The 23,639-nt window shown below is 35.8% G+C and overlaps 1 protein-coding gene across 4 annotated transcripts in view; it reads right to left on the reverse strand.

Moving 5' to 3' along the window:
• The window catches only part of Slf1 (SMC5-SMC6 complex localization factor 1), a 76,111-nt gene that overhangs the window by 17,222 nt on the left and 35,250 nt on the right, over positions 1-23,639 (reverse strand). For all 4 annotated transcript variants that reach the window (XM_055604024.1, XM_055604023.1, XM_055604026.1 and 1 more), the window contains 6 exons: positions 22,932-22,985; positions 21,784-21,942; positions 20,902-21,065; positions 18,870-18,998; positions 17,987-18,152; positions 474-621 (listed from right to left, as the gene is read on the reverse strand). In XM_055604024.1, the coding sequence (XP_055459999.1) occupies positions 474-621; positions 17,987-18,152; positions 18,870-18,998; positions 20,902-21,065; positions 21,784-21,942; positions 22,932-22,985 (820 nt within the window). The remainder of the gene's footprint in view (positions 1-473; positions 622-17,986; positions 18,153-18,869; positions 18,999-20,901; positions 21,066-21,783; positions 21,943-22,931; positions 22,986-23,639) is intronic.

The following is a 23,639-nucleotide window of genomic DNA, read 5'->3' on the forward strand; positions in this document are numbered from 1 at the left end:
ACACACACACACACACACACACACACACACACACACACACACACACTCAACAGTAAATGGACTCGGACTTAGCAGATTATATTTATAAATACATGTGTGCACATATGCATACATAGAAGTATTACACATACAACAACAACAAAGGAGTAAATTTAAGTGAGCGTTATGTGGGACTGAAATGGTTTAACTGAAATTCTCAAAAATAATGCTTAAAAATTTTATATGTAGTTATATGCAGTACAAGTTCAACTGTGTACAAATGCTTAGACATTACAACTTGATAGAAACTCTCTGTAAAGGGACATTAAAGAATTACCTATTCCTTTTCATATTTTCTCTAATGGACACATTTTTGTATTATTTCTAAGAAAACTTCATATGATATACACTGAAGAATAGACCTCTTAAAGGTAACCAGAAACCAATTTTCAGAATGAGTGATTAAAATGAAACCATAGCAAAGACACACTTACCATCACAGTAAAGGGAAATATAACTTCCTAAGTCATCAGACATGTGTCGGATCACATTTCTACCCATCTGAATACCAAGGAAGATCCAATAATCTACTGCTGTGCCAAGAATTCCAGTAAGTAAGAAAGATAGTTCGTGTTTGAATACCTAGCATCAAGATGGAAAAAAAATGTTATTGAAATATTAAAACTACAAGACATTTTTAATGTTTACTTTTACTATTTTTTGAGAGGTCAATGACTAAAAATAAAGGGTATGTTAGTAATAAAAAATACGAACAAATTACCCCTTTCTCCATCTATGCCACTACATAGTGGCATGCATCTCTCTACATACATCTCTCTCTCATTACATATACACCACAATTTTAGAAATCTGTTATCTGAAATAACTAAGTCTTTTAAGCGTTTCAGGTATCAGATTTTTTTGTGTGTGTGTTTAGAATTACCTTCAAATACAAATGATATTCTAAGAATGTTATGCAAATCCAAATATGGAATTCATTTGTTCATATGTACCTTATATACATTTCAAAGAAGTAATTATTCGGTATTTTTAATGCAACAATGCTTTGTTTGAGACCTGTTATATGAGGAGAGGTATGGAATGTTCCAACTGTGGAATCATGGTGGCCAATAACTTTTAGATTTGGGGGCATTTAGGATTCTGGATTAAGGATGTTCATGCAATAATATAATAAAATGCTTACTAATAAATTAAGGTTTCTAGCTTTTAACAACAGCTTATAACAAAAAAGTTAATATGAAGCTATCAAATTTTTAAGGTAGACATTATTTCTATTAAAACTCTGTGGAAATCCCAGGCTTCTGTGGATACTGAGGAGGAATATACAGGACACATGGAGGTTAGTAAGCAGCTTTTTGTAGTCTGCTCCTTCCAGCATGTATCTCACGGACTGGACTTTGGTATTCATGTTTATGTGGCAAGTATACACTTAGCCATACACTGCTATACACTTAGCCACTGTGAAAGCCATTTTCATTTCAAGTAGCAGTATCAAAGGAATGGAGAAAGTCCATGAATAAAGTAATCAACAAACCTGTTACAAAGAAACAAACTAAGCCAAGTTCTATTGTTTTTATAATAAAACAAACTAATTTGGACAGAGATCATTTATAAACGTGGGAAAATTTTTATATTGTCACTTTTATACTAAATATTGAATTACTATAAGAACTATGACAAGGTTGGGCGCACTGGTGCACACTTGTAATCCTAGCACTTAGGAGGCAAAGGTAGTCTGATCTCTGTGAGTTTGAGGCCAGCCTAGTCTACAAAGCCAAGGCTACACAGAGAAACCCTGTCTTGAAAAACCAAAAACTAAACCCCAAACAAAACAAAACAACAACAAAACAACCTTGACAAGGCATATATAGTATGTTTTAACATATTTCTTTTATCTAGAAAAGTTAGTATTAACTATCAAGATAAAATGTGAGAAAATAGTAACTTAAAAACATTTTAATAAACACTTTTCCAAAGTGATATTAAAACTAGTTGAGAAGCTATATTATTGTTTGTTTCCTTGACAAGTTGCATATGTGAAAATCTCACTAAGTAACAGCGAAGCAAGGCATGTAAACACCTTTTTATTTTTTTTAAATTTTTTTATTATTATTAATTACACTTTATTCATTTTGTACCCCACCATAAGCCCCTCCCTCCTCCCCTCCCGATCCCACCCTTCCTCCCCTTTCTGCATGCATGCCACTCCCCAAGTCCAATGATAGGGGAGGTCTTCCTCTCCTTCTTTCTGATCTTAGACTATCAGTTCTCATCAGAAGTGGCTGTATTGTCATCTTCTGTGGCCTGGTAAGGCTGTTCCCCCCTCAGGGGGAGGTGATCAAAGAGCAGGCCAATCAGATTATGTCAGAGGCAGTCCCTCTTCCCATTACTAGGTAACCCACTTGGACACTGAACTGCCATGGACTACATCTGTGCAGGGGTTCTAAGTTATTTCCATGAATAGTCCTTGGTTGGAGTATGAGTCTCTGGGAAGTTCCCTGTGTTCAAATTTTCTTGTTCTGCTGCTCTCCTTGTGGAGTTCCTGTCCTCTCCAGCTCTTGCTATTTCCCACTTCTTACATAAAATTCCATTCACTCTGCCCGACAGTTGGCCATCAGGCTCAGCATCTGCTTTGATAGTCTGCAGGGCAGAGGCTTTCAGAGGCCCTCTGTGGCAGGTTCCTAGGTAGTTTCCCGTTTTCTTCTTCTTCTTCTTCTTCTGATGTCCATCCTCTTTGCCTTTCAGGACGGGGATTGAGCATTTTAGTTAGGGTCCTCTCTTTTGCTTAGTTTGTTTAGATGTACCGATTTTAGTGGGTTTATCCTATGTTGTATGTTTATATGAGTGAGTATATACCGATAAACACCTTTTTAAAAAGGCAACCAGCGTGCACCATATCTGAGAGGCAGAGGATCTGAAACTCCGAAATTGGTGAGTGGAGGGGCAACTGAAGCCAGAAAATCGACATTAAGGCTTCCTGAATGAGAGGGGACATCACATGAGCTGAGACCATTTAGAATCAGGTCACCTGTGCAGACTTCTCTGGAGACAGAGTGGCGAACATTTGAGCCACTTGCACTTCCCCGTTTCGGGCCTCCCTCTTCCTCCACAGAGTCTGCCCTCAGAGACTCTTAGGGATCTTACCACAGAACTCAATGCCTGGGGACTAAGACAGCAGGGGTGGGGCTCCTAGCTCCTCAGTGGTGGCTGCCAGCTGCACCAGCCCAGATCCTCAGTGGTAGCTGCCAGCTGCACCAGCCCAGATCTGCGGTACCATTCTTCTGGGTCCCGGGTCTGCGAGCAGCCATACCGACTCTGCAGGCCCTCCCAACTGACTCTTTAGACCAGTGTTGTGGCTCCCCAGGACTTCCCAGCAGGCACGTGGACCGGCCTCCCAGTCCCGCTGCTCCAGCTGGACTCCCAAGTTTGGCAGCTGCAGCAACACTGAGCTGAAGGAGCTCCTACACCCGCATTTGACCGAGCAGGCCCAAAACTGAGAGTAGAGAACAGAGGGAACCCCTGTGCTTTCTGATTTGACCTGCTAGGGAGTGAGTGCGCCTTCAAGCTCCTGTAGGGCCCCAGATCCAGGGGCCTTCTAAGCTAGCAGCCAGACATCAGATCCCTCCCACCTGTGCACCCACTGTGGGAAACAGAGGGACAGTGTTCTCAACATTAGGCCCCTGTTCTGCGGGGCTACCAGTGGAGTTTAGGCAAATAACTACTGTAGCTCAGACAGAGCTGAATAACAGTAGCTAAAGGCCACTGAGGTATTCAGGGAATCTGCAAATGGGAATTGTGCCTGTGAAGACCTTAAGCGCCTGCAATCCCTTTGGTGCCTGCACAGTGCCCCTGCTGCAAACTTCAGGAATTAACACCCTGTTAGTCAAGGCACACTTCCACGCAGACGCACACACAGAGGCATTTGTCCTTCTGCGCTAGCGAAACTTTTTCTTAGGTATAGCTGATTCACCAATACACATCTTCAAACCACTGGACGTCTCTCATCTTCCTTAAGAATTCTCCAGACAACAGAAAAAGACAGTACCAGTCTGAACTGCAGAATCCAGGAATAAAATAGTGAAGGTTACAGAGAAGCAAATGGCCAGAGGGCGGCATAAGACCACATTCAACAAAAATCAGGACGTTATGGTGTCACCAGCAACCCCCAAAATCAATGGATACTCCAATTCATCGGAAATACAGGAAATGATTTTAAAGATATGCTTATCCAGTTATTAGAGGCACATAAAGAAGAAACAAACAAATCTCTGAAAAAAAAATAGCCACACAAATGGAAGCAAATAAAGAGGAAATGAACAAAGTTCTCAAAGAAACACAGGCAAATATAGCCAAACAAAGAGAGGCACAAGTAGAGAGGAAACCAAAAAAAAAAAGAAGAGACCATTATAAAAAGACAGAAATCCACATTCAAAAAAATGAAGGAAATGGTGCAAGGCATGAAAAGAGAATTAGAATCAATAAAGAAAACACAGAGAAAACCCTGGAGTGGAGAAAATCAGGAACCACAAAGGTGAGCATCATCAACAGAATACAAGAGATGGAAGAGAGAATCTCTGGTGCTGAAGATACATTATTAAAGTTGAAATCACATATCAATCCCAACACCTTAATAAAGGGAGACTTCAACACCCTACTCTCACCAAGGGACAGATCATCTAGACAGAGCTAACCAGGGAAATAAGGGCACTTACAGAGGCCCTAATTCAAATGGACCTAATAGACATCTACAGAACTTTTCACCCAAATTCAAAAGAGTATATCTTCTTTTCAGCACCTCATGGAACCTTCTCCAAAATAGACCATATAGTTGGTCACAAAGCAAGCCTCAACAGATACGAGAAGACTGAAATAATTCCTTGGATTCTATCTGACCACCATGGTCTAAAGCTGGACCTCAACAACAACAGAAATAGCAAAAAGCCTACACACACATGGAAACTGAACAACTCTCTACTCAATGACAGCTGGGTCAAGGAAGAAAGAAATTAAAGACTTCCTAGAATTTAATGAAAATGAAGGCACAACATACCCCAAATTACTGGACACAATGAAAGTAGTGCCAAGAGGGAAGTTCATAGGACTAAGTGCCTTCAAGAAGAAATTTGAAACATCTCATAAAAGTAACTTAATGCCCCCCCCCCCCCAAAAAAAAAAAAAAAAAAAGGAAGCAGACATATCCAAGAGGCATAGACAGCTGGAACATCATACACAGGGCAGAAAAATCAATAAATTAGAAACAAAACAATTCAAAGAATCAATGAAACCAAGAGCTGGTTCTTTGAGAAAAATCAACAAGATAATCAAGCCCTTAGCCAAACTAACTAAAAGGCAGAGAGAAACTGTCAAAATCAGCAAAATCAGAAATGAAAAGGGGGACATAACAACAGACACTAAGGAAATCCAAACAATCATTAGGTCTTACTTCAAAAGCCTTTACTTCACAAAATTTGAAAATCTAAATGAAATGGGCCATTTTCCACTTACCAAAATTAAATCAAATTAGCTAGAAAGATTGAATAGTCCTATATCCCCCAAAGAAATAGAAGCAGTCATCAAAAGTCTCCCTTCAAAAAAAAGCCCAGAGCCAGATGGTTTCAGCGCAGACTTCTACCAGACCTTCAGAGAAGAGCTAACTCCAATTCTCTTCAAACTATTCCACAAAATAGAAATAGAAGACACATTACCAAACTCATTCTATGAAGCCACAGTCACCTTGATACCTAAACCACACAAAGACCCAACAAAAAAAAGAAAATCTCAGACCTATCTCTCTTATGAACATTGATGTAAAAATACTCAATAAAATACTTGCAAACTGAACCCAAGAACACATAAAAGATATCATCTACCATGACCAAGTCATGGCATGCAAGGGTGGTTCAATATACAGAAATCCATCAATGTAATCCATCATATAAAGAAACTGAAGGAGAAAAATCACATGATCATCTCCTTAGATGACAAAAAAGCATTTGACAAAATCCAACACCCATTCAAGTTTAAAGTCTTGGTGAGATCAGGGACACAAGGCACATACCTAAACATAATAAAGACAATATACAGCAAGCCTATAGCCAATATCATACTGAAAGAAACTGAAATCAATCCCACTGAAATCAGGGACAAAGCAAGGCTGCCCACTCTCTCCATATCTCTTCATCATAGTACTTGAAGTCCTAGCTAGGGCAGTAAGAAGACTAAAGGAGATCAAGTGGATACAAATCAGAAAGGAAGAAGTCAAAGTATCATTATTTACAGATGATATGATAGTATACATGAGACACCCCAAAAATTCAACCAGAAAACACCTTCAGCTGATAAACACCTTCAGCAAAGTGGCTGGATACAAAATTAACTCAAAAAAAAATTCAGAAGCCCAAAAACTAAAGGAATGAGAAAGAAATCAGGGAAACAACACCCTTCACAATAGCCACTAATAACATAAAGTACCTTGGTATGACTCTAACCAAGCAGGTGAAAGACCTGTTTGCAAAAAACTTCAAGTCTCTGAAGAAAGAAATTGAAGAAGATATCAGAAGATTGAAAGATCTCCTGTGCTCATGGATCGGTAATTAACGTAGTGAAAATGGCATTGTGCCAAAAGCAATCTAAAGATTCAATGCAATTCCCATCAAAATACCAACTCAATTCTTTACAGAACTGGAAAGAAAAATTCTCAACTTCATATGGAATAACAAGAAACCCAGAATTTCCAAAGGATCCTGTATAACAACAGATAATCTAGAGGTATCTCCATCCCTGATTTCAAGCTGTCCTACAGAGCAATAGTAATAAAAACTGCATGGTATTGACATAGAAACAGAATGGTGGATCAATGGAATCGAATAGAAGACCCAGAAATAAACCCACACACTTATGGAAATTTGATTTTTGACAAATAAGTCAAAACCGTACAATGGAAAAAAGACGGCATCTTCAACAAATGGTGATGGTCCAACTGGATGTCTACACGCAGAAAAATGAAAATAGATCCATATTTATCACCCTGCACAAAACTAAAGTCCAAGTGGATCAAAGACCTCAACATAAAACCAGACACATTAAATCAGCTAGAAAAAAAAAGTGGGGAAGAGCCTAGAACTCATTGGCACAAGGGACAACTTCCTGAACAGAACACCAACAGCACAGGCTCTAAGATCAACAATCAATAAATGGGACCTCATGAAACTGAAAAGCTTCTATAAAGCAAAGGACACTGTTGTCAGAACAAAATGACAACCTACAGACTGGGAAAGGATCTGCACCAAACCTATATCTGACAAAGAACTAATATCCAGAATATATAAAGAACTCAAGAAATTAAACAGCAACAAATCAAGTAATCCTATTAAAAAATAGGGTATTTTACTAAACAGATAATTCTCTGTAGAGGAATATAGAATGGCAGAGAAACACCCAAAGAAATGCTCAATGTCCTTAGATATCAGGGAGATGCAAATCAAAATGACCCTGAGATTTCACCTTACACCCATAAGAATGGCTAAGATAAAAAACTCAAGTGACAACACATGCTGGAGAGGTTGTGGAAAAAGGGGAACTCTCCTCCATTGCTGATGGGAATGTAAACTTGTATAAGCACTTTGGAAATTAATCTGGCACTTTCTCAGACAATTAGGAATAGTGCTTCCTCAAGATCTAGCTATACCACTCCTAGGCATATATCTAAAATATGCTCAGTTACACAACAAGGACATTTGCTCAACCATGTTCATAGCAGCTTTATTTGTAATAACCAGAACTTGGAAACAACCTATATGTCCCTCAACTGAGGAATGGATATAGAAATTGTGGTACTTTTACACAATGAACTACTACTCAGCAATTAAAAACAAGGAAATCATGATATTTGTAGGCAAATGGTTGGACCTAGAAAAGATCATCCTGAGTGAGGTATCCCAGAAACAAAAAGACACACACAGTATATACTCACTTAAAAGTGGATACTAGACCTAAAACATACTAAAATCTGTACACCCAAAGAAACTATAGAAGAAAGAGGACCTGGGGTAAGATGATCAATTCTCACTTAGAAAGACAAATGGGATGGACATTGGAAGTAGGAGAAAATAAGAAACAGGACAGGAGCCGACATAAGAGGGCCTCTGAAAGACTTGACCTAGCAGCGTTATCAAAGCAGATGCTGAGACTCATAACCAAACCTTGGGCAGAGTGCAGGGAATCATGTAAAAGAAGGGGGAGTTAGTAAGACCTGGAGAGGACAGGAGCTCCAAAAGGACCAAATATATCTGGGCACAGGGATCTTTTCTGAGACTGATTCTCCAACCAAGGACCATGTTAGGATATAACCTAGAACCCCTGCTCAGACTTGGCCCATGGCAACTCGGCATCCAAGTGAGTTCCTTAGTCAGGGGAACAGGGACTGTCTCTGACATGAACTCAGTGGCTGGCTAATTCACCTCCCCTCCGCCTAGCCCGAGGGAGGAGCATCCTTGCTAGGCCACAGAGGAGGACATTGCAGCCAGTCCTGATGAGGTCTGATAAGCTAGGGTCAGATGGAAGGGGAGGAGGACGGACCCTATCAGTGGACTTAGAGAGGGGCAGGGAAGAGATGAGGGAGGGAGGGTGCGATTGGGAGGGAATGAGGGAGGGGGCTACAGCTGGGATACAAGGTAAATAAACTGTAATATAAAAAATGAAAATTAAAAAGTATAGAATGACAGAAATCCCTACACATTTTGAACCCTCACTGAATCATGGACTTGTTTCTCCTGCCCTTGTAAAGAAATTTCTTGCAAATATATGAGTATTTTATTAGAAAATCATTCCTTAGTTTATGTGAACAACAACTCAGCCATAAAACATTTGATATACTGTTGTGGATATAAACATGTTTTTGTTTTGGTCCCAAGTGTGGGATGTGAGACCGATTTAGATGGTCTACAGAAGCAGACTATTTGCTTCATGTGGTCTCTGAGAGGAGCTCTTTGCCATCTGCAGATAGTTTAAATCTGAGGACTCTGGAGAGAGAATAAATGCCAGAGACCAGAGAATGTAGATCAGAGAAAGAACAAGACTGCTCCTGCTTCCCTCTTGCTGCTTCTAGTTGTTGTTGTGATACAACAAGTTGGAGATCCCCTCAAGAAAGGACTGGACTGGCTCCAAGGAACCCAAGGACTCTAACCAACAATAAACTGTGCCCCCCCCCCCCCACTAACCCTTTCTCTCTCCTACCTGGTACTGGGGTTTTAGAAGGGATTGGTGTGGAGTAGGGAGAAAAAGATAAAAAATATAAATAAAAGAGTTTAAAAAAAACAAATGCTAACAATATACAATCTGTCTTACCTACAAGATGTACTGGGTTAATGGTGGCACAGAACTCGTGGGCGTGGCCAACCAATGTCTGATTTGACATGAGGCCCACTTCACAGGAGGGAGCCCATGCCTGCCCTTTCCTGCCTGGGCAGCCAGAACTAAAGAACAGACTGTCACGGAGAAGTGGCGGGAGAACCAACCCAAATGAGAAAACAAAGAAAAATCCCGCAACAACAAAACTAATGAACTGATTCCTAACATTATTCTTATGTACTCATAAACTTGATGTCCTGTCTAGCTATCATTAGAGAGGCTTCCGCCCACAACAGACAGGAACTGATGCAGAGTCTAAATTGCAGTTCTCCATTGGGTCCCCCAACTTGGAACGCAGGGAATCCCACGGAAGTGGGTATAGTAAGATTGTAGGAGTCAGAATGGATGGAGGACACAAGAATACGGCCCACTGAATCAACTAAGCAGGGCTCACATGAGCTCAGAGCCTGAAATGGCAAGCACTAGGTCCTCTGTGTATTATGTTGAGTATTTTGTGACACTCCTAACTGAGAAAGCAGGTGGGTCTCTGACTCTTGCATGTTCTTGGGACCCTTTTCCTTCTGTTGAATTGCCTGGTCCAGCATCGGTGGGAGGGCTTGTCTTATTTTATTTTGTTTTCTCATTTTTGGAGACATGCTCCTTTTTGATGGGAAACAGGAAGAATAGCTTGGGGGAGAGGGGAGGTGAAGGGGAGTTGGGAGTGGAGGTAAGGTAAACTGTGGCTGGGATGTATTATAGAGAAAAGTATTTATTTCGATAAAAAAAAAAAAAGTCTGAACCAGAAAGTATAATTCCATTTTATAAAATATACACATGTTAAATAAATTAGAACTGGAAGATATGTGTTTTATATAGGTATGACTTTAGAACACTGAAGAAATAAATGCTACAGAATAATGTGTCTAAGAAATAAATGTTATAGAGTAAAAATGAAAGTGAAATGGGAGTCCTATGTCTGGTTCACTGTGCAAAAACAAAGAAACAAATGGTCAAGCAGAACATACATCTATGTTCTCAAACAGTGACACTAAAGGAAATCCCACAGCAGGTGTGAAGATGTAATGTCTTATGATACCATCGGGTAGCACACTGAATTCTGGCAGCATATTACAGCACTGAGCTGAAGGGATTAATCAACAATTAAAAGAAGCAAGGCACTTCCAATGTAATTTGGGATTACAATAAATAGGTGGCTTGATGCTATCAGGTCAGAATCCATGTATGCAAATACTGGACTCAGCAGTTCGGTCTGAATCCTGAGAGTCGCAGCTGTGTGGCACGGGAAGCCAGCAGCTCTACTGGCTGTTAAAGCAGCACTGATAACCCTCTGCATGACCTGAGGGACTAGGGAGCCAATGGCAAGCTCTTGACACTTTGCAGGAAAACAACTTTACATGTAAGCTGATATGCAGATGTGACTCGAGTATATTAACAGAGTTATTTCATATCATTCAAGTTAGCACAAGGATGTGACACTGGTCACGTCCACAGACATAAAATGTCACTTCAAAAACAACGGATTTCTGAGCATTAGTAATGACAATACTCAGGAGGGACGGGGGAAATCTGTGTGTGTACACACACGTACACACACACACACACACACACACACACACACACACACACACATTGAAATTAGTGGATTTTGATACCTAAAATTATGTCTCCAGTAGAGTAAGTCAGGAACATATGGGCCCCCAGGTTCTAGCACTATTAATAAAAAAAAAAAAACAAAAAATAAATAAAGCAGTTTGGACTTTCCTTTAATTTTACATATATCAATATATATCTAGATCTGAAACCTCAATTTAAAATTAGCATTTCTCCATTTTAGATTTATTATTTTTATTGCTATGAGTGTTTGCCTAAATATATGTAAGTGCATCATGTATGTGCCTGGTACTGCTGGAGGTCAGAAGACAGCACTGATTCCCTGTGACTGAAGTTATAGTTATAGTTTTTGAGTCCATGGGGCTGTTGTGAATTGAACATGAGTCTTTGGTAAAAGTAACTAGTGCGCTTAATTGATGACTTAACCCTCCAGCCCTAAAATTAGTATTTCTTAATGTAAAATTTACTTTGACATTAATATGATTAAGTAGTACAGAGATGGCTAAAGGTCTCTTGCACTGACTCTGAGGAATAACTTCTATAATTATTTTACTTTGTGACAGCTAAACATGGCCATTTTGTGTCCATGATTGTAAAATTCTATACAAATTGAAACTTTAAAGTCTTGACTTTGGTTCTTTCATACTATTTTCTTAACTAGCACAGGGTCAAGACCAAACAGGGCAATGTAAAAACAATGCAACTTTTTTTTTTAAAGGAAAAATTTTAAACTATATCTATTTAATGCTTTTATTGCATGTGTGGAGAGGACATGTGCATACACAGAACATGTGGTGTTGTCAGAAGACAACTTCCAAGAGTTCGTTCTCTTTCCACCACGTGGGTTGCGAAGGTGGAACTTGGGTCATAAGGCTTGTCAATAACTACCTTTACCTGCTGAGTCATTTTGCTGACTCCAGTGCTACTGTTTTTTTGTAGTATTTCTGCTTTGGAAATGAACTAAGAAAATGGCAAGTAAGCCATCAAAGGGAAAAATAGCTAGTTTGGAATAATAAAATGTTAAAAAAAAGCTGAAAAAGAGAACAATAATTACCCCAAGAACCAGCAAATAAACAAAGATATGACTTTCGTTACACATATGCAGACCCTTAGAATGTCTTTCTAACATGTAAAACTCTATTACTATACATTCTGTCCACACAATTCTCCTTTATCTGTTAGTACAAGCAATGTGTTGATTAAACTTCACAATCTACCAAAAGCTTAAGAATACTCTGTATTAAGGAACTACTATCAACTTGGCCTTTGGCTCTTTCTGAGTCCCTCTGCTATCTGTGACAAGCCACTCTGTTGGAAAGATGCAAACAGAATCCACACAGGATGCCTCCTTCTGTCTCACACTCTGGCATTAAAAGTATGAGAAAGTTCATTGGCTTCTAATGAAGGCTTGCCCTTAACAGGCTAGGAGGCAGTCAGTAAGTTACTTAAACTAACTTCAATTCAGTTATCTTTAAATACAAACTCACATCCATTTCTACGTATAATTGCAGTGTTATACTTATATAGCACTTAAGGACATTGCAAAGACAAGTGGGACTACCACTAACCAAAGCTTTAGAAAAAGAGCACCCCCCCATAACCTTGACATTTCTCACCTCTGCTCTTTGCCAAGGAAAACCCAAAGCTTTCTCAGATTAATGACAATGAAATTCACTGCCATTGTGTCACTCTGCAGTACTTGCTGATTGACATTATGACAAAACAATATTTGCATAAACTGAGGACTTCTGTTTAGCTAATGACTTAAATTGAATGCTTCAACTCAGCAAATCCAGAAACAAATGCTTTACTGTAGAGAAAATGTCTGTGAACATGCACAGAATTCTTGAAATTGGAAAGTGTCAAAAAGATTTAATTAAGTATAAGCATGAATTCTAACAGAAAGGTATTACAATAAAAAAGTAAGTTGATGAAATTTAAATGTTAACTATACTAATTCGCAAAATTTAAAACCAGTTTTCACATTAGTACTGATGCTACAATTTGCTACAGATTGCTTCTGAAGTATGTCACATTTATTTATAAATTTGACAAAAACCTTTGAGTTAAATATAAATTTATTTCCATGAGTAATTTCTTATCTGTAGTTGACTCGTGCTTTAGTAAAATGGTTAAAACATTAGTTTTATTGTTTTCAGTTTTATGTGAACATTAGCGCTTATGTATCAAATAAATTAAAAATGAAGTTATAAAATATTTGTTTCTTGTCACTATACTGAATAAAAAGTAAAGAAAAAGGCAAATTATAATAAGCTAATTATAAATGACTATTTATAAGATACACTATATATAAGATTATAAATCCTTACTAAGCTGTCAGTAAGATGTAGACAATTTTATCTGGCTGAGTATTTTACATTTCTTTGCAGTTGTGAGGCTGCATTTCTTTAACATAGATATCTGGGGCTAGTTATAAGACTTAGTAGGTGGAGGCATTTGCGACCAAGCCTAACAAGTTGAGTTTATTCCTAGTTATCTATTAAAGCAGAAAGAGAAAACTGACTTCTGCAAGTTGTTTTCTGGCCTCTATACATAGTATGCTGTAGCACGTGTACACCCACATACATGTTTACCTTAAAAATAAACGCAGCTAATTAAACAAGAGCTACAATCACACACAGGATTATTTAGTAACCAAGAAGTCTAGCTATACCTGGAGTAATCTTCCTCTTTTGGGTTACTTAAACTGGGTTACTGAGGAACTCTATGACATGACATGACTCTACCATCTTGAAATCGGAGAGACTGTGATTACCTGAACAAGACTCTCCCATAATCTTCCCCTTATCTTACAGAAGAGAGGAGGGCTCCACAAGGCAGTGTACCAGATGCCTGAAACCCCCGTCCCTCGCAAGGATTTATATACACGTGAGAGTTGTGTGAGTGCCAGGTGGGAAAGCTTTTCTTCTGGGACATAGCAGTTTCCTATAAGCCAGTATGGAACTCCTCATTCATATGCTTGTTTATAACAAAACTAAACTACTGGTTCGTCGAGGTAGACTTGTGTGAAAGTTACCTTGAAATGTAGTTGGTACCCTATCTGCGGTAAACAGACATTTGTTCATTATCTCCCCAGGGAATCTGATACAACACAGGGTCTTACATAGTCCAGGCTGACTTGTCATACAGCTCAGGACAACCTGAACTCCTGATCTTCCTGTTTCTATCTTGTAAGGACAATTCAGATATATGCCATTAAGCCTGGTTTAACATTTTTTTTTTTTAAATGCAGAGCTTGTGTTAAAAGGAAGCATTGGGAATACTTTTTAAAAACTAACAATGTCAGCTGAAATACACAAAATATTTTTAAATAAACAGTAAATTATGAGAAATGTTACCAAGATACCAAAATGTTTGATAAAGGCCAAGGAAGACTTAAAAATTACATAGCTTTGTCCTGAACAATTTTGCTGATTTTAACTGACATGTAGAGATACAGAATCATGGTTTCTGTAATCAAGAGGAAACTGGTGAAAAAGAGGTCATACTCAAAGGCTTAATTCGCATTAGGCCAAGACCCTGGAAGACTTCACTCTGAGAGTGAGAATGGATAAAAGAAAGCTACAGGTATGAGTCTTATTTCAGAGTCCCTTAGATAAAAACACGGGGGTTAGGTCAGTCCTTCACTGGTATAGTACCTCAGTCCTTAGCAGAAAGAAAGAACATTCTCTCTGTAAAAAAGTATTATGGGCTTTGACAAAATGTTAGAACTAGTTATTAAAATAGATTGTAAATGATATAAATGAGAAAATAAACTAGAAAGGAAAAACACTTCATAGGAGACCAAAGAAATAATAAAAATCCATAGGGATTTCTCACATAATAATAATAATAATAATAATAATAATAATAATAATAATAATAATAATAATAACAACAACAACAACTGTTACTATAATGTTCAAAGCAAAAAAAACGAAACTTTTGTAGTCAATTAAAAACCACAAAAAAGAATATATCACAGCAGGAAATATAAAAGATCCAAAACTATGAAGTGCAAAAACTAAAAATACAGTCAAAATGTTTAGCAATATAGTAGACACAGCTGAAAAGAATTAGTAAACTAAAAATTTGATAAAAACACATTAGCTATTTTGAAAGCACAGAAAAGCACCCCCAACTTCTTGTAAAAATGCAAGACCAAAATAAGTAGCGTTAAGTTTAACAAACTTAACTAGAGACCACATGGGATTTCGCTCTTTAAGAATCAGTTTACTACTAGAGCTGTCTGCCCTAACAAACTTCTCTGTTTACTGCCCCCAAAGAACGTATTACATAACTGCTAGCTATGGCATCTTAATTACTAGTTAGGATGGCACTTCAAGCATGAAAAGTAGGGTGGCATTACCACATACTAAACAAAGCTGTTTAAACAAAAAATGAAGAAAACCTACAAAGCAGATTATGCTTGAACTAGCTGATGACAGAGAATATTGTAAATCATTGTGAAAACACATTCTTGCAACCTGATTTCCTTTACAGCTAAAAAGAAATGGTTAATAAATTCTAGAAAAGAGAAAACCACAATATTTCACTATAACTTACTATTAGAAATTATCAGACAAGCACAGCTAAAACTAAAAAAAAAACAAAAAAAAAAAACAACAACAACAAACCCAAAACAAACAAACAAATAAATAAACCCAAATTAAATTCACAGAACAGGACAGCATCATTTACAAATCCTAGAATGCATTTCTCCTGAGGGCTGGGAAGACTGGATGGTGGTAAGACTGAAAGAAAGATGGCTAGCATGCTTTCAATCATTTGTACTACATAGGAAAAGAGAAATCACATTTAACAGAAAAAAAACCCCCACACTATTTAAAAAAATAATCACAGCCTCAAAGTATTAAATAAATGAAATGAAGGTCAATTGTACTCAAAGGTAATTTCTACTAAATACAAGTATTAGAAACAATGACTAAAAAGGAAAATAGCCAAACATCAGGAGAGATAAACAAGAGATTAAAGGGAATAATTAAAAAGTGTGAAGTTAATGACATATTAAAAAATTAGGCATTAAGGCACCAAAAGCAGATTATTCTGAAAGGTATACATGATGTGCTCAAAATGTTTTCTTTATACCCTCACATAACTTTACTCCACAAAATGCTCTGCAGTTTTCCTCCTCTACCTAACTCTGATAACAATGTATAATGGGAACCGTTCCTTGTCAGGCTACCTACACTAAATTCACCTTGTTATATAATTACACAGAACACCACAGAAGCATGCCATTTCACTGTTGACTAAGAAAAGACCTAGAGGAACATGCTTCTCCTGCCCTCATATAATTAGGTACACTTCTAAACATGCACTCATCTCTACATGTACAAACACTGACTTAGAATATCTAGTTACTGCATTTTAAACAGATTTCCGAACTTGCTTCTTATGGAGGATATTCAACATAATAAATTATTTGTAACTTTTAGCAGTAGAGAGATAGAAATGATAGCCCAATTCAGTTAAGAAACATAGTATGGTAAAGACTAGATCAGTGCCTGGGTTTTGAAGATTAAGAAACATAATTTTTTTTTTGCAAAATTGAAACTTTTATTTAGCATTTGTAACTTATTTTCCACTCACAATATCATAAGAATCATAGTTCTACTTCACAGGACATTGTAAGTAATAAATATAAAAAAGTATAATAGTGTTTACAAGAGAAGCTAGGATAATGTTTGAGAGAAGTATAAAATGTCACAAATTTTAAATTTTTCCTGTTTAATGAATAGATTAAATATTTCAAAGTATTTCTATGTTTTTGCCTACATGTTACCATTTAATAATCTGTTTTCATTTCCTAACTTGGTTTATAGTTTTATTTGTTAGCAGGACATATTTGTATTAAGAAAAAAAAAATTTTAGTGTGTATTTTCTATTGCAATGTGTTACTCAGGTGTATCCGTACTTTTTAATTTTTTTTAATGATATAGTTCAACTAAAAGTGCCTGGACAGTCATCATTAATTCTTGGTGATGTGTTTTTCCTTAAGATCTTTCAGCACATCTTTCAATTATATTCATTTATATTTTTTATGATAAAGTTTCATATTTTACTACTCTTAATGTTCCAGGGTATTCTGAAAATAATTAATACATTCTAATCAATGCATTATAAAGTTCAATGCCAGGTAAAAACTACTTATGTATGTGGAAATGTTTCAGTAAGTACCAACATCTTTAAATTTTAAACACAAGCAAAACTTTTTATTGTGGCACTCTCCGAAACTGCACAGATTAACGTTTTTATTATAAGTTCTGCTTTTTCAGATTATTTTTCTGTATTGATTTATTTACCACTTACTTTGCGCCCTGGTTGCAGTCCTCTCATTTTCCCCAGTCCCTCATCATGGACTGATTTTTTTTTTAAAGCACCATTTTCATTAAAAAGTGGAATGTATAAAAACAAAACATTCAGAATGCTAACTACAGACTTCACAATATTGGATAAATAACTGCTCCTAGATATTATGCCTAAATGAGATATGGAGAAGAATCTACCCTCAAAGGATTGCTACAAGTAGATAAACTATGTAGCAAAAAGTTAGGCTCAAACTTTTTCAAGGAATTCAAACTACAAAAGAAAGAGGACAACATTATACAATATCAAAAGACAAAATTCCACCAGTATCTGCTCCTTTGATTGCTTTCATGACATACCATAGATTCCAAAACATACAGTTCCCAAAACTGACAGATGCTCAAGACTCTTATGTAAAATACTATGATGCCTGCATATACTTTAGATCCTCCCATAGCTTCAAATCAATTGAATACAATCTAAATGTTATGCACATAATTGCTACACTGTTGAGGTAATAATGACAAGAAAATCTGCACATGTTCAGTAGACATGAAACATTTTCTCAACATTTTTATATGTACTGGTGAAACCGTAGCTGTGAAACCTACAGATAAAGAGAGCTAACTGTGCTTTTTCTACAGACTATATACTTTTGTATACTAATTCTACTTACGTCATTAGATTTGCATTTTTCCTTGTGAGAATATATAGTCCATTCCAAAAGCATATTTACTGGTTTTGTCAAAAGTCCTGAATTTTCACTTCCTGACCAAAAGATTTCATGAAGAACTGCCTTTTCTGTTACATTTAGACTCTGAGAATCTGACCAGTCACACAACCTAAAGAAAATATAGACCAAAATCAAGTTATGATTCCAATTTAATCATGTAGTTATTAGAGCCATTTTGACAGGACAAGAATGCTGGGCAATTTTGAGGTGATCTATATAAAGATTACAAGATGATACACAACTATAATAAAGGACAAAATGTTAAAAAATGGCCTCATGAGCGGGCTATATCAATTTAAGGAGGCGTTGTGGAGGTCACGTGGAGTCCAGTGCTGGAGAGGGAGAGACAGGCAGGTCCTTGGGGCTTGTTGTCACTGCTCTGTGAGCACCAGGACAATGACAGACCCCCGTCTTAATAAGCAAAATGGAGACTTCTGAGAAACGACTCTCAGGATATCTCTACACATGTGCACTGACACACACAGAAAAACAGAGAAAATGGTCACAGTTCAATAAAGTCAGTGCTGTATACACGCTTTACATGGTGTTTAGAAATATACATAACTTCACACAATCTTCCCAATAAAGAGTAAGAAAAATATGAACTGAGAGAAAAGGGATATAAGCAAAATACTGCCAGTGGCTGGATTTAAAAATTCAAAGAAAACCTACGCAAAATAAAAAGTAGGAGACTTTTTAAAGTATACATACATATATATTAATATATTAGATAGAATACATATCAATATATTAATGTTTAATATCCATTAACATATTAAACATAAAACAACCAAAGTAGAGAAAGGTGTTTGTGATTAACACTTACTTTTGACTCAAATGACGTACTTCACTTTCAAGTAAATTAAAAAAAAACTTGAGTAATGTAAGATGGACCACCTTAGAACCAGTATTTTCTGATATTTGATGGCAGAAACTTTCATTAAAAAGACAAGACCTGAAAAAATGTATTTCATAAAATAAATTTACTGAAAAATTTGTGGACAAAATATTTCTTTTTAAGATTACTTTCACAATTTTAACAAAAGCAAGTTTAACAAAATTTTATTAATATTTTCGTTCTTTCAATTTAAATCACGTCTAATATAAAAGATTTACTTCTTAACACAAACCTAGTTTTTCTGGTCTCAATGTTAATATTTAACAACTATCAGTACTCTCTTCTTGTTCATTTCACAGATTAAAAATAAAGATTCCGAAATTTCATCAAGTCCTTTTGATGCAAAATATGAAGTATAATTTTAGTTTATAATACTAATTACAGTAGCCTTCCTTACTCATAATTATTTTCATCTCCATTATTTAATAAAGGAGGGTAAATGGCTTCATAGTTTGTTTCCAAAGTTCAGTATTTTATTTGCATCTTCTGTCATAATCATGTACAGCAGAACTTTCAATGATAATTGCTATGCTCTACTACACACCTCAAGTTAGTTTGTATACTTGAGGAAAGAGTTGGTTAGTAGAGTTTTACAGTATCCACACGCAAGCTTGTACACACTTATAAAATGAACAAATTTCTTGAATTTGTTATACGTGGATGTTTCTGCCTTCATGCATACCTGTGCAACTATCTGTAACTATGGGAGGTCAGAAGAAGGTAAGGGGATCAGATCCCCTGGAACGGAAGTTACAAAGGGTTGTGAACTGAGTTTCTGAACTCCTAAGCCATCTATCTCTCTAGATCCTGCTGTATATTTTTAAAGAGAAGGTAAAACCAATAATAAATGGATAGTTACACATGATATTCATTATTAATTTCACATTTCTTATCAATTATATCAACAATGAATCTGTTGCTTTCTATTTGTGCATCCAGTTTTCTTGTTTTTGTGTGTTAATGTGCAGATGTGTTCGTGTGCATGTGGAGATCAGAGGTTGATGTCAGCTTTCTTCCTCAATCATTGACACCTTATTTTTGAAATAGGGACTGTTAGTGAACCCAGACCTCACTGATTAAGCAAGTCTCACTAATTCTGTCTTTGCCTCTCCAGTGCTAGGATTATAGGTGCATTGGAATCACACCAGCTTTTTAAAACTGAACACAGGGTCTCATCCTCAGGTGGCAAGCACTTTGCTGACACAGGCTCAAGTGTTAATAATATATATGAAGCAAAAGGACTAATACTCAGCTCATTTATACTCATTACTCTTCTAGATCCTTCTTCCACTTATTTTGCCAAAAAACCTGGGTATATTCTCAGGAAATATACAAAGATCTAACCTTTGCCTAGTTTCTCTTTTTTCCCTTATATGAAGGACATTTGTGACTATGGAAAGAAATATTCCCAATAAAATAATACTATCAAATAGTTATAGTAGAAATCATAAAATAAGAATTAGTTTAGTTAGTGAAAAGAAAACAGGAAAGAGTTCTGGAAACACTCTGAAAACAAAGGAAGGCCTAGAGAAGTGACACAGAAAGAGTAATGAAATATCTGAAAAACAGTAAGTCTGGTTAGAAATTCTGTTTTCTATAGTAACATAAAGCCTTAAACTAGAAATTACATATGCTGACAAATATTTATGATGTTTATGAGTAAAATTTAATACTTATATTTAATATTTTTTCTTTGAAAAATATACAAATTCATAACTTTGGAAAAAATCTGATATTATTCTAAGTCTATTTTGTATACTTACAGTTTTTAAGATATTGACAAACATGATCAACATAAGGTTTGTCCTTTTTGTAAGTTTTATAATATAAAACATTATAGCATATAGATAATATAGCATTTATATTTTTTCTAAAAGAAAAATACACTTTTTAAAATTAGTCTCTAAAAAACAGTAGAACTATTAGACAAGATTAACATCTTCATTGTGAAATAATTTACCTTATAAGCACTTCCACTAGAGACCAGCCTCCTTTCATACAAGTTGGACATTGAAATAACTCTAAGTAGTATCTTAACATGGCTGGTGATTTCCAAGGAGGATGCAGATGAAGAAGAGCTGACAATATATGAAAATATCGACCAGAAAATGTATCTATGTTATCCTATTATTTAAAAATAAAAAGTGAATAAATAAAAATAAACTACTGATACTAAAATACAGTTTCATTAGTTAATTTAGTGTAACACTAGGGCAGTAATTCTAGCCTACCCTTGTGATCTATCCATCAGCAAACATTAACTATCAGGGGTAGTATACATAAAATTTTCCTATCATAATAACTGAGTTCCCAGAGACTATTTTAAAGGAAGTCAAAGTGGAAACTCGTAATATATCATCTCTGAGGTTCCTACAGCACAGTGTATATCTGCTGAGGCATAACCTCAGCATCCTGTAGAACATAGTGGATAGCCTCTTCTCCATAGCTGTGCTAACTGCTGTATAACCATATAGGACTATTACTAAAAGCATTTTAGATCACCATAATCCGGCTTTTATGTTCCTTTCTTTGCAGTCACAGGGGAAAAAAAAAATAAGCTAACATTTATTTTTTCCTTTTTATACTGAACAGTATTTTTTCATATAATATATTGTAACCATCATTTTTAAATATTTTTTGCAAGAGAAAATGATCTTAGACATTTTGAGAAGAAAATAAGCTAAGTCACATAGAATAGTAACTACAGTTAAAAATAGAAAAAGTGTTAACAAATGGGTACTGCATTTCCTAGTAAAACGAGATTAAAGAAAAATCACACAATATTCACATTTTAACATGCTTTGAAAAAAAAAAAGATTTTAAGTGCACAGTGTGTCTTTACCTGTAGAACATTCTCTAGAAGGGCATGGAGAAGGCACACAGGAGGGACATAATGGGCTTGCAAAGAAGAAAGCTCTTCAATGGCTTCTTTAAAGAACTGTCCTTCAATGAGGCTTTCAACTAAGTTTAATATTCCTCTGGGGAACTCAACATTTTTAACCTAAGAAAAAAATAATTTTGTATCTGAACAACAACAACAAGCTGAACTCTGAGATAAGAACTTGAATGAGTAAAGGACTCTAAAATTATAGATGACTCCTGTCCTTACTTCTTGATTGTTGCATGACTTCTGAACCTTTCTGGTCCAAAACAAATAATATGTATTACTGTTATATTTATTATTTTTCATTGCCTTACTGGTAAGATAAAATATTCCTCTAAAAAAGAAAATCTTAAAGAGGAAGTGCTTGCCTTAAAAACTTTAGGATGTGAGTTTGATAACTGGAACCCATATTAAAAAAAAAAAAAACAAAACAAAAGACAGTGGTGCATGTTCTTACTCCTAGTGTTGGGGGTTTGGCAGGTAGACCTTTGGAGCTCACCTGGCCAGCTGAGCATACATTACGAGCTCTAAGCCAACAAGAAACCCTGCTCCAAATACACAATACAGATTTGCAGAATGTGTAAATTAAGGAATCATAATAAAATCCTATGGATGTATATAACTATAACAAAGTATTTCAAAACACATTCCTCATTAGTCAAAATATTTTTCACAATGAAGGTAACTAAAGTTAGTAGCTTATACATGTGAATGTGGAGCTGTGAAAGTTATAATGTTTGAATGGCATAATCTATGACTCTATACATCTTGAGATTTAAAGAAGAAAAATTTCTAAAGACCACATGAATAGAACAATCCATTTAAAAGAACAGTGATGAAGAAAATAAAATATTTTAGAGATGTCAGATCAAGAATTTAACACAAAGCATTAATTATAAGTTATGAAATATGAAAAATAGTATATTTCACCTATCATGAACATCATGTACATTTTTATTCTTCTCAACACTGTTGGCAGCTGTGTTGAAAATTTTTTACAACAGAATAATGCTTCCCCACTCCAGTTCCCACTCCAATGTATTTCACAAGTAATACATTACCACTTCTTTTTTGCCCCAATCATGATCCAATTCCAAGCCCCTTACCTCTACATTGTATACAGGCTGTTTATCTATTCTAATGCAGTTGTATCGGACAGCCTACAAAACAACAATCATATAATTAAATATAACAGTTTAAGCTGAAAAATATATTTCAGCTAAGAAGTACAAAACCTTGGACAAACATTCAAAACAGATTCAAGAACACATTAATAGCTATAATTAATCTGATACTCATTTTGGCTCAAATTAGTAACTTTCATCATTTCAGTGTAATAGCATTCTCATGACTAGAGCAGTTTTATTGCCTCCTCAATTAAAAAACTTCAGGTCATTTTCACTTTAGAAACCTGAAGTTGTCTATTGTCCTTAGCACTTTAACAGTTAAAAATGTAAATGGAAAGACCATTTCCATTTCACTCAAAGAAAGTGAGTCACATTTTCTCAATAATCACACAGAAAACTTCTTGTATTGTTTTCAAATATCTGTACTTGTAAATTTTTAGAAAAGATTATAATGAAAAATATCTGAAACAATCATAAAAAGATAACATCCTAATTCAAAAAAGTTCTACAAAGATAATAAGCAAGGCAATAATAATAATAATAATAATAATAATAATAATAATAATAATAATAATAATAATAATACAAAAAAGTGATTATCAAAGAAATATACAGATTGACCATAAAAGCTATAAAATACATTGAATTTTATTACTAGAAAGAGTTGTAAATTCAGCTGTCTGGCCA

This window comes from Psammomys obesus, unplaced genomic scaffold (genome assembly GCF_907164565.1).
Source record: "Psammomys obesus unplaced genomic scaffold, mPsaObe1.curated_primary_1811, whole genome shotgun sequence".
NCBI classification, from domain to species: Eukaryota; Metazoa; Chordata; class Mammalia; order Rodentia; family Muridae; genus Psammomys; species Psammomys obesus.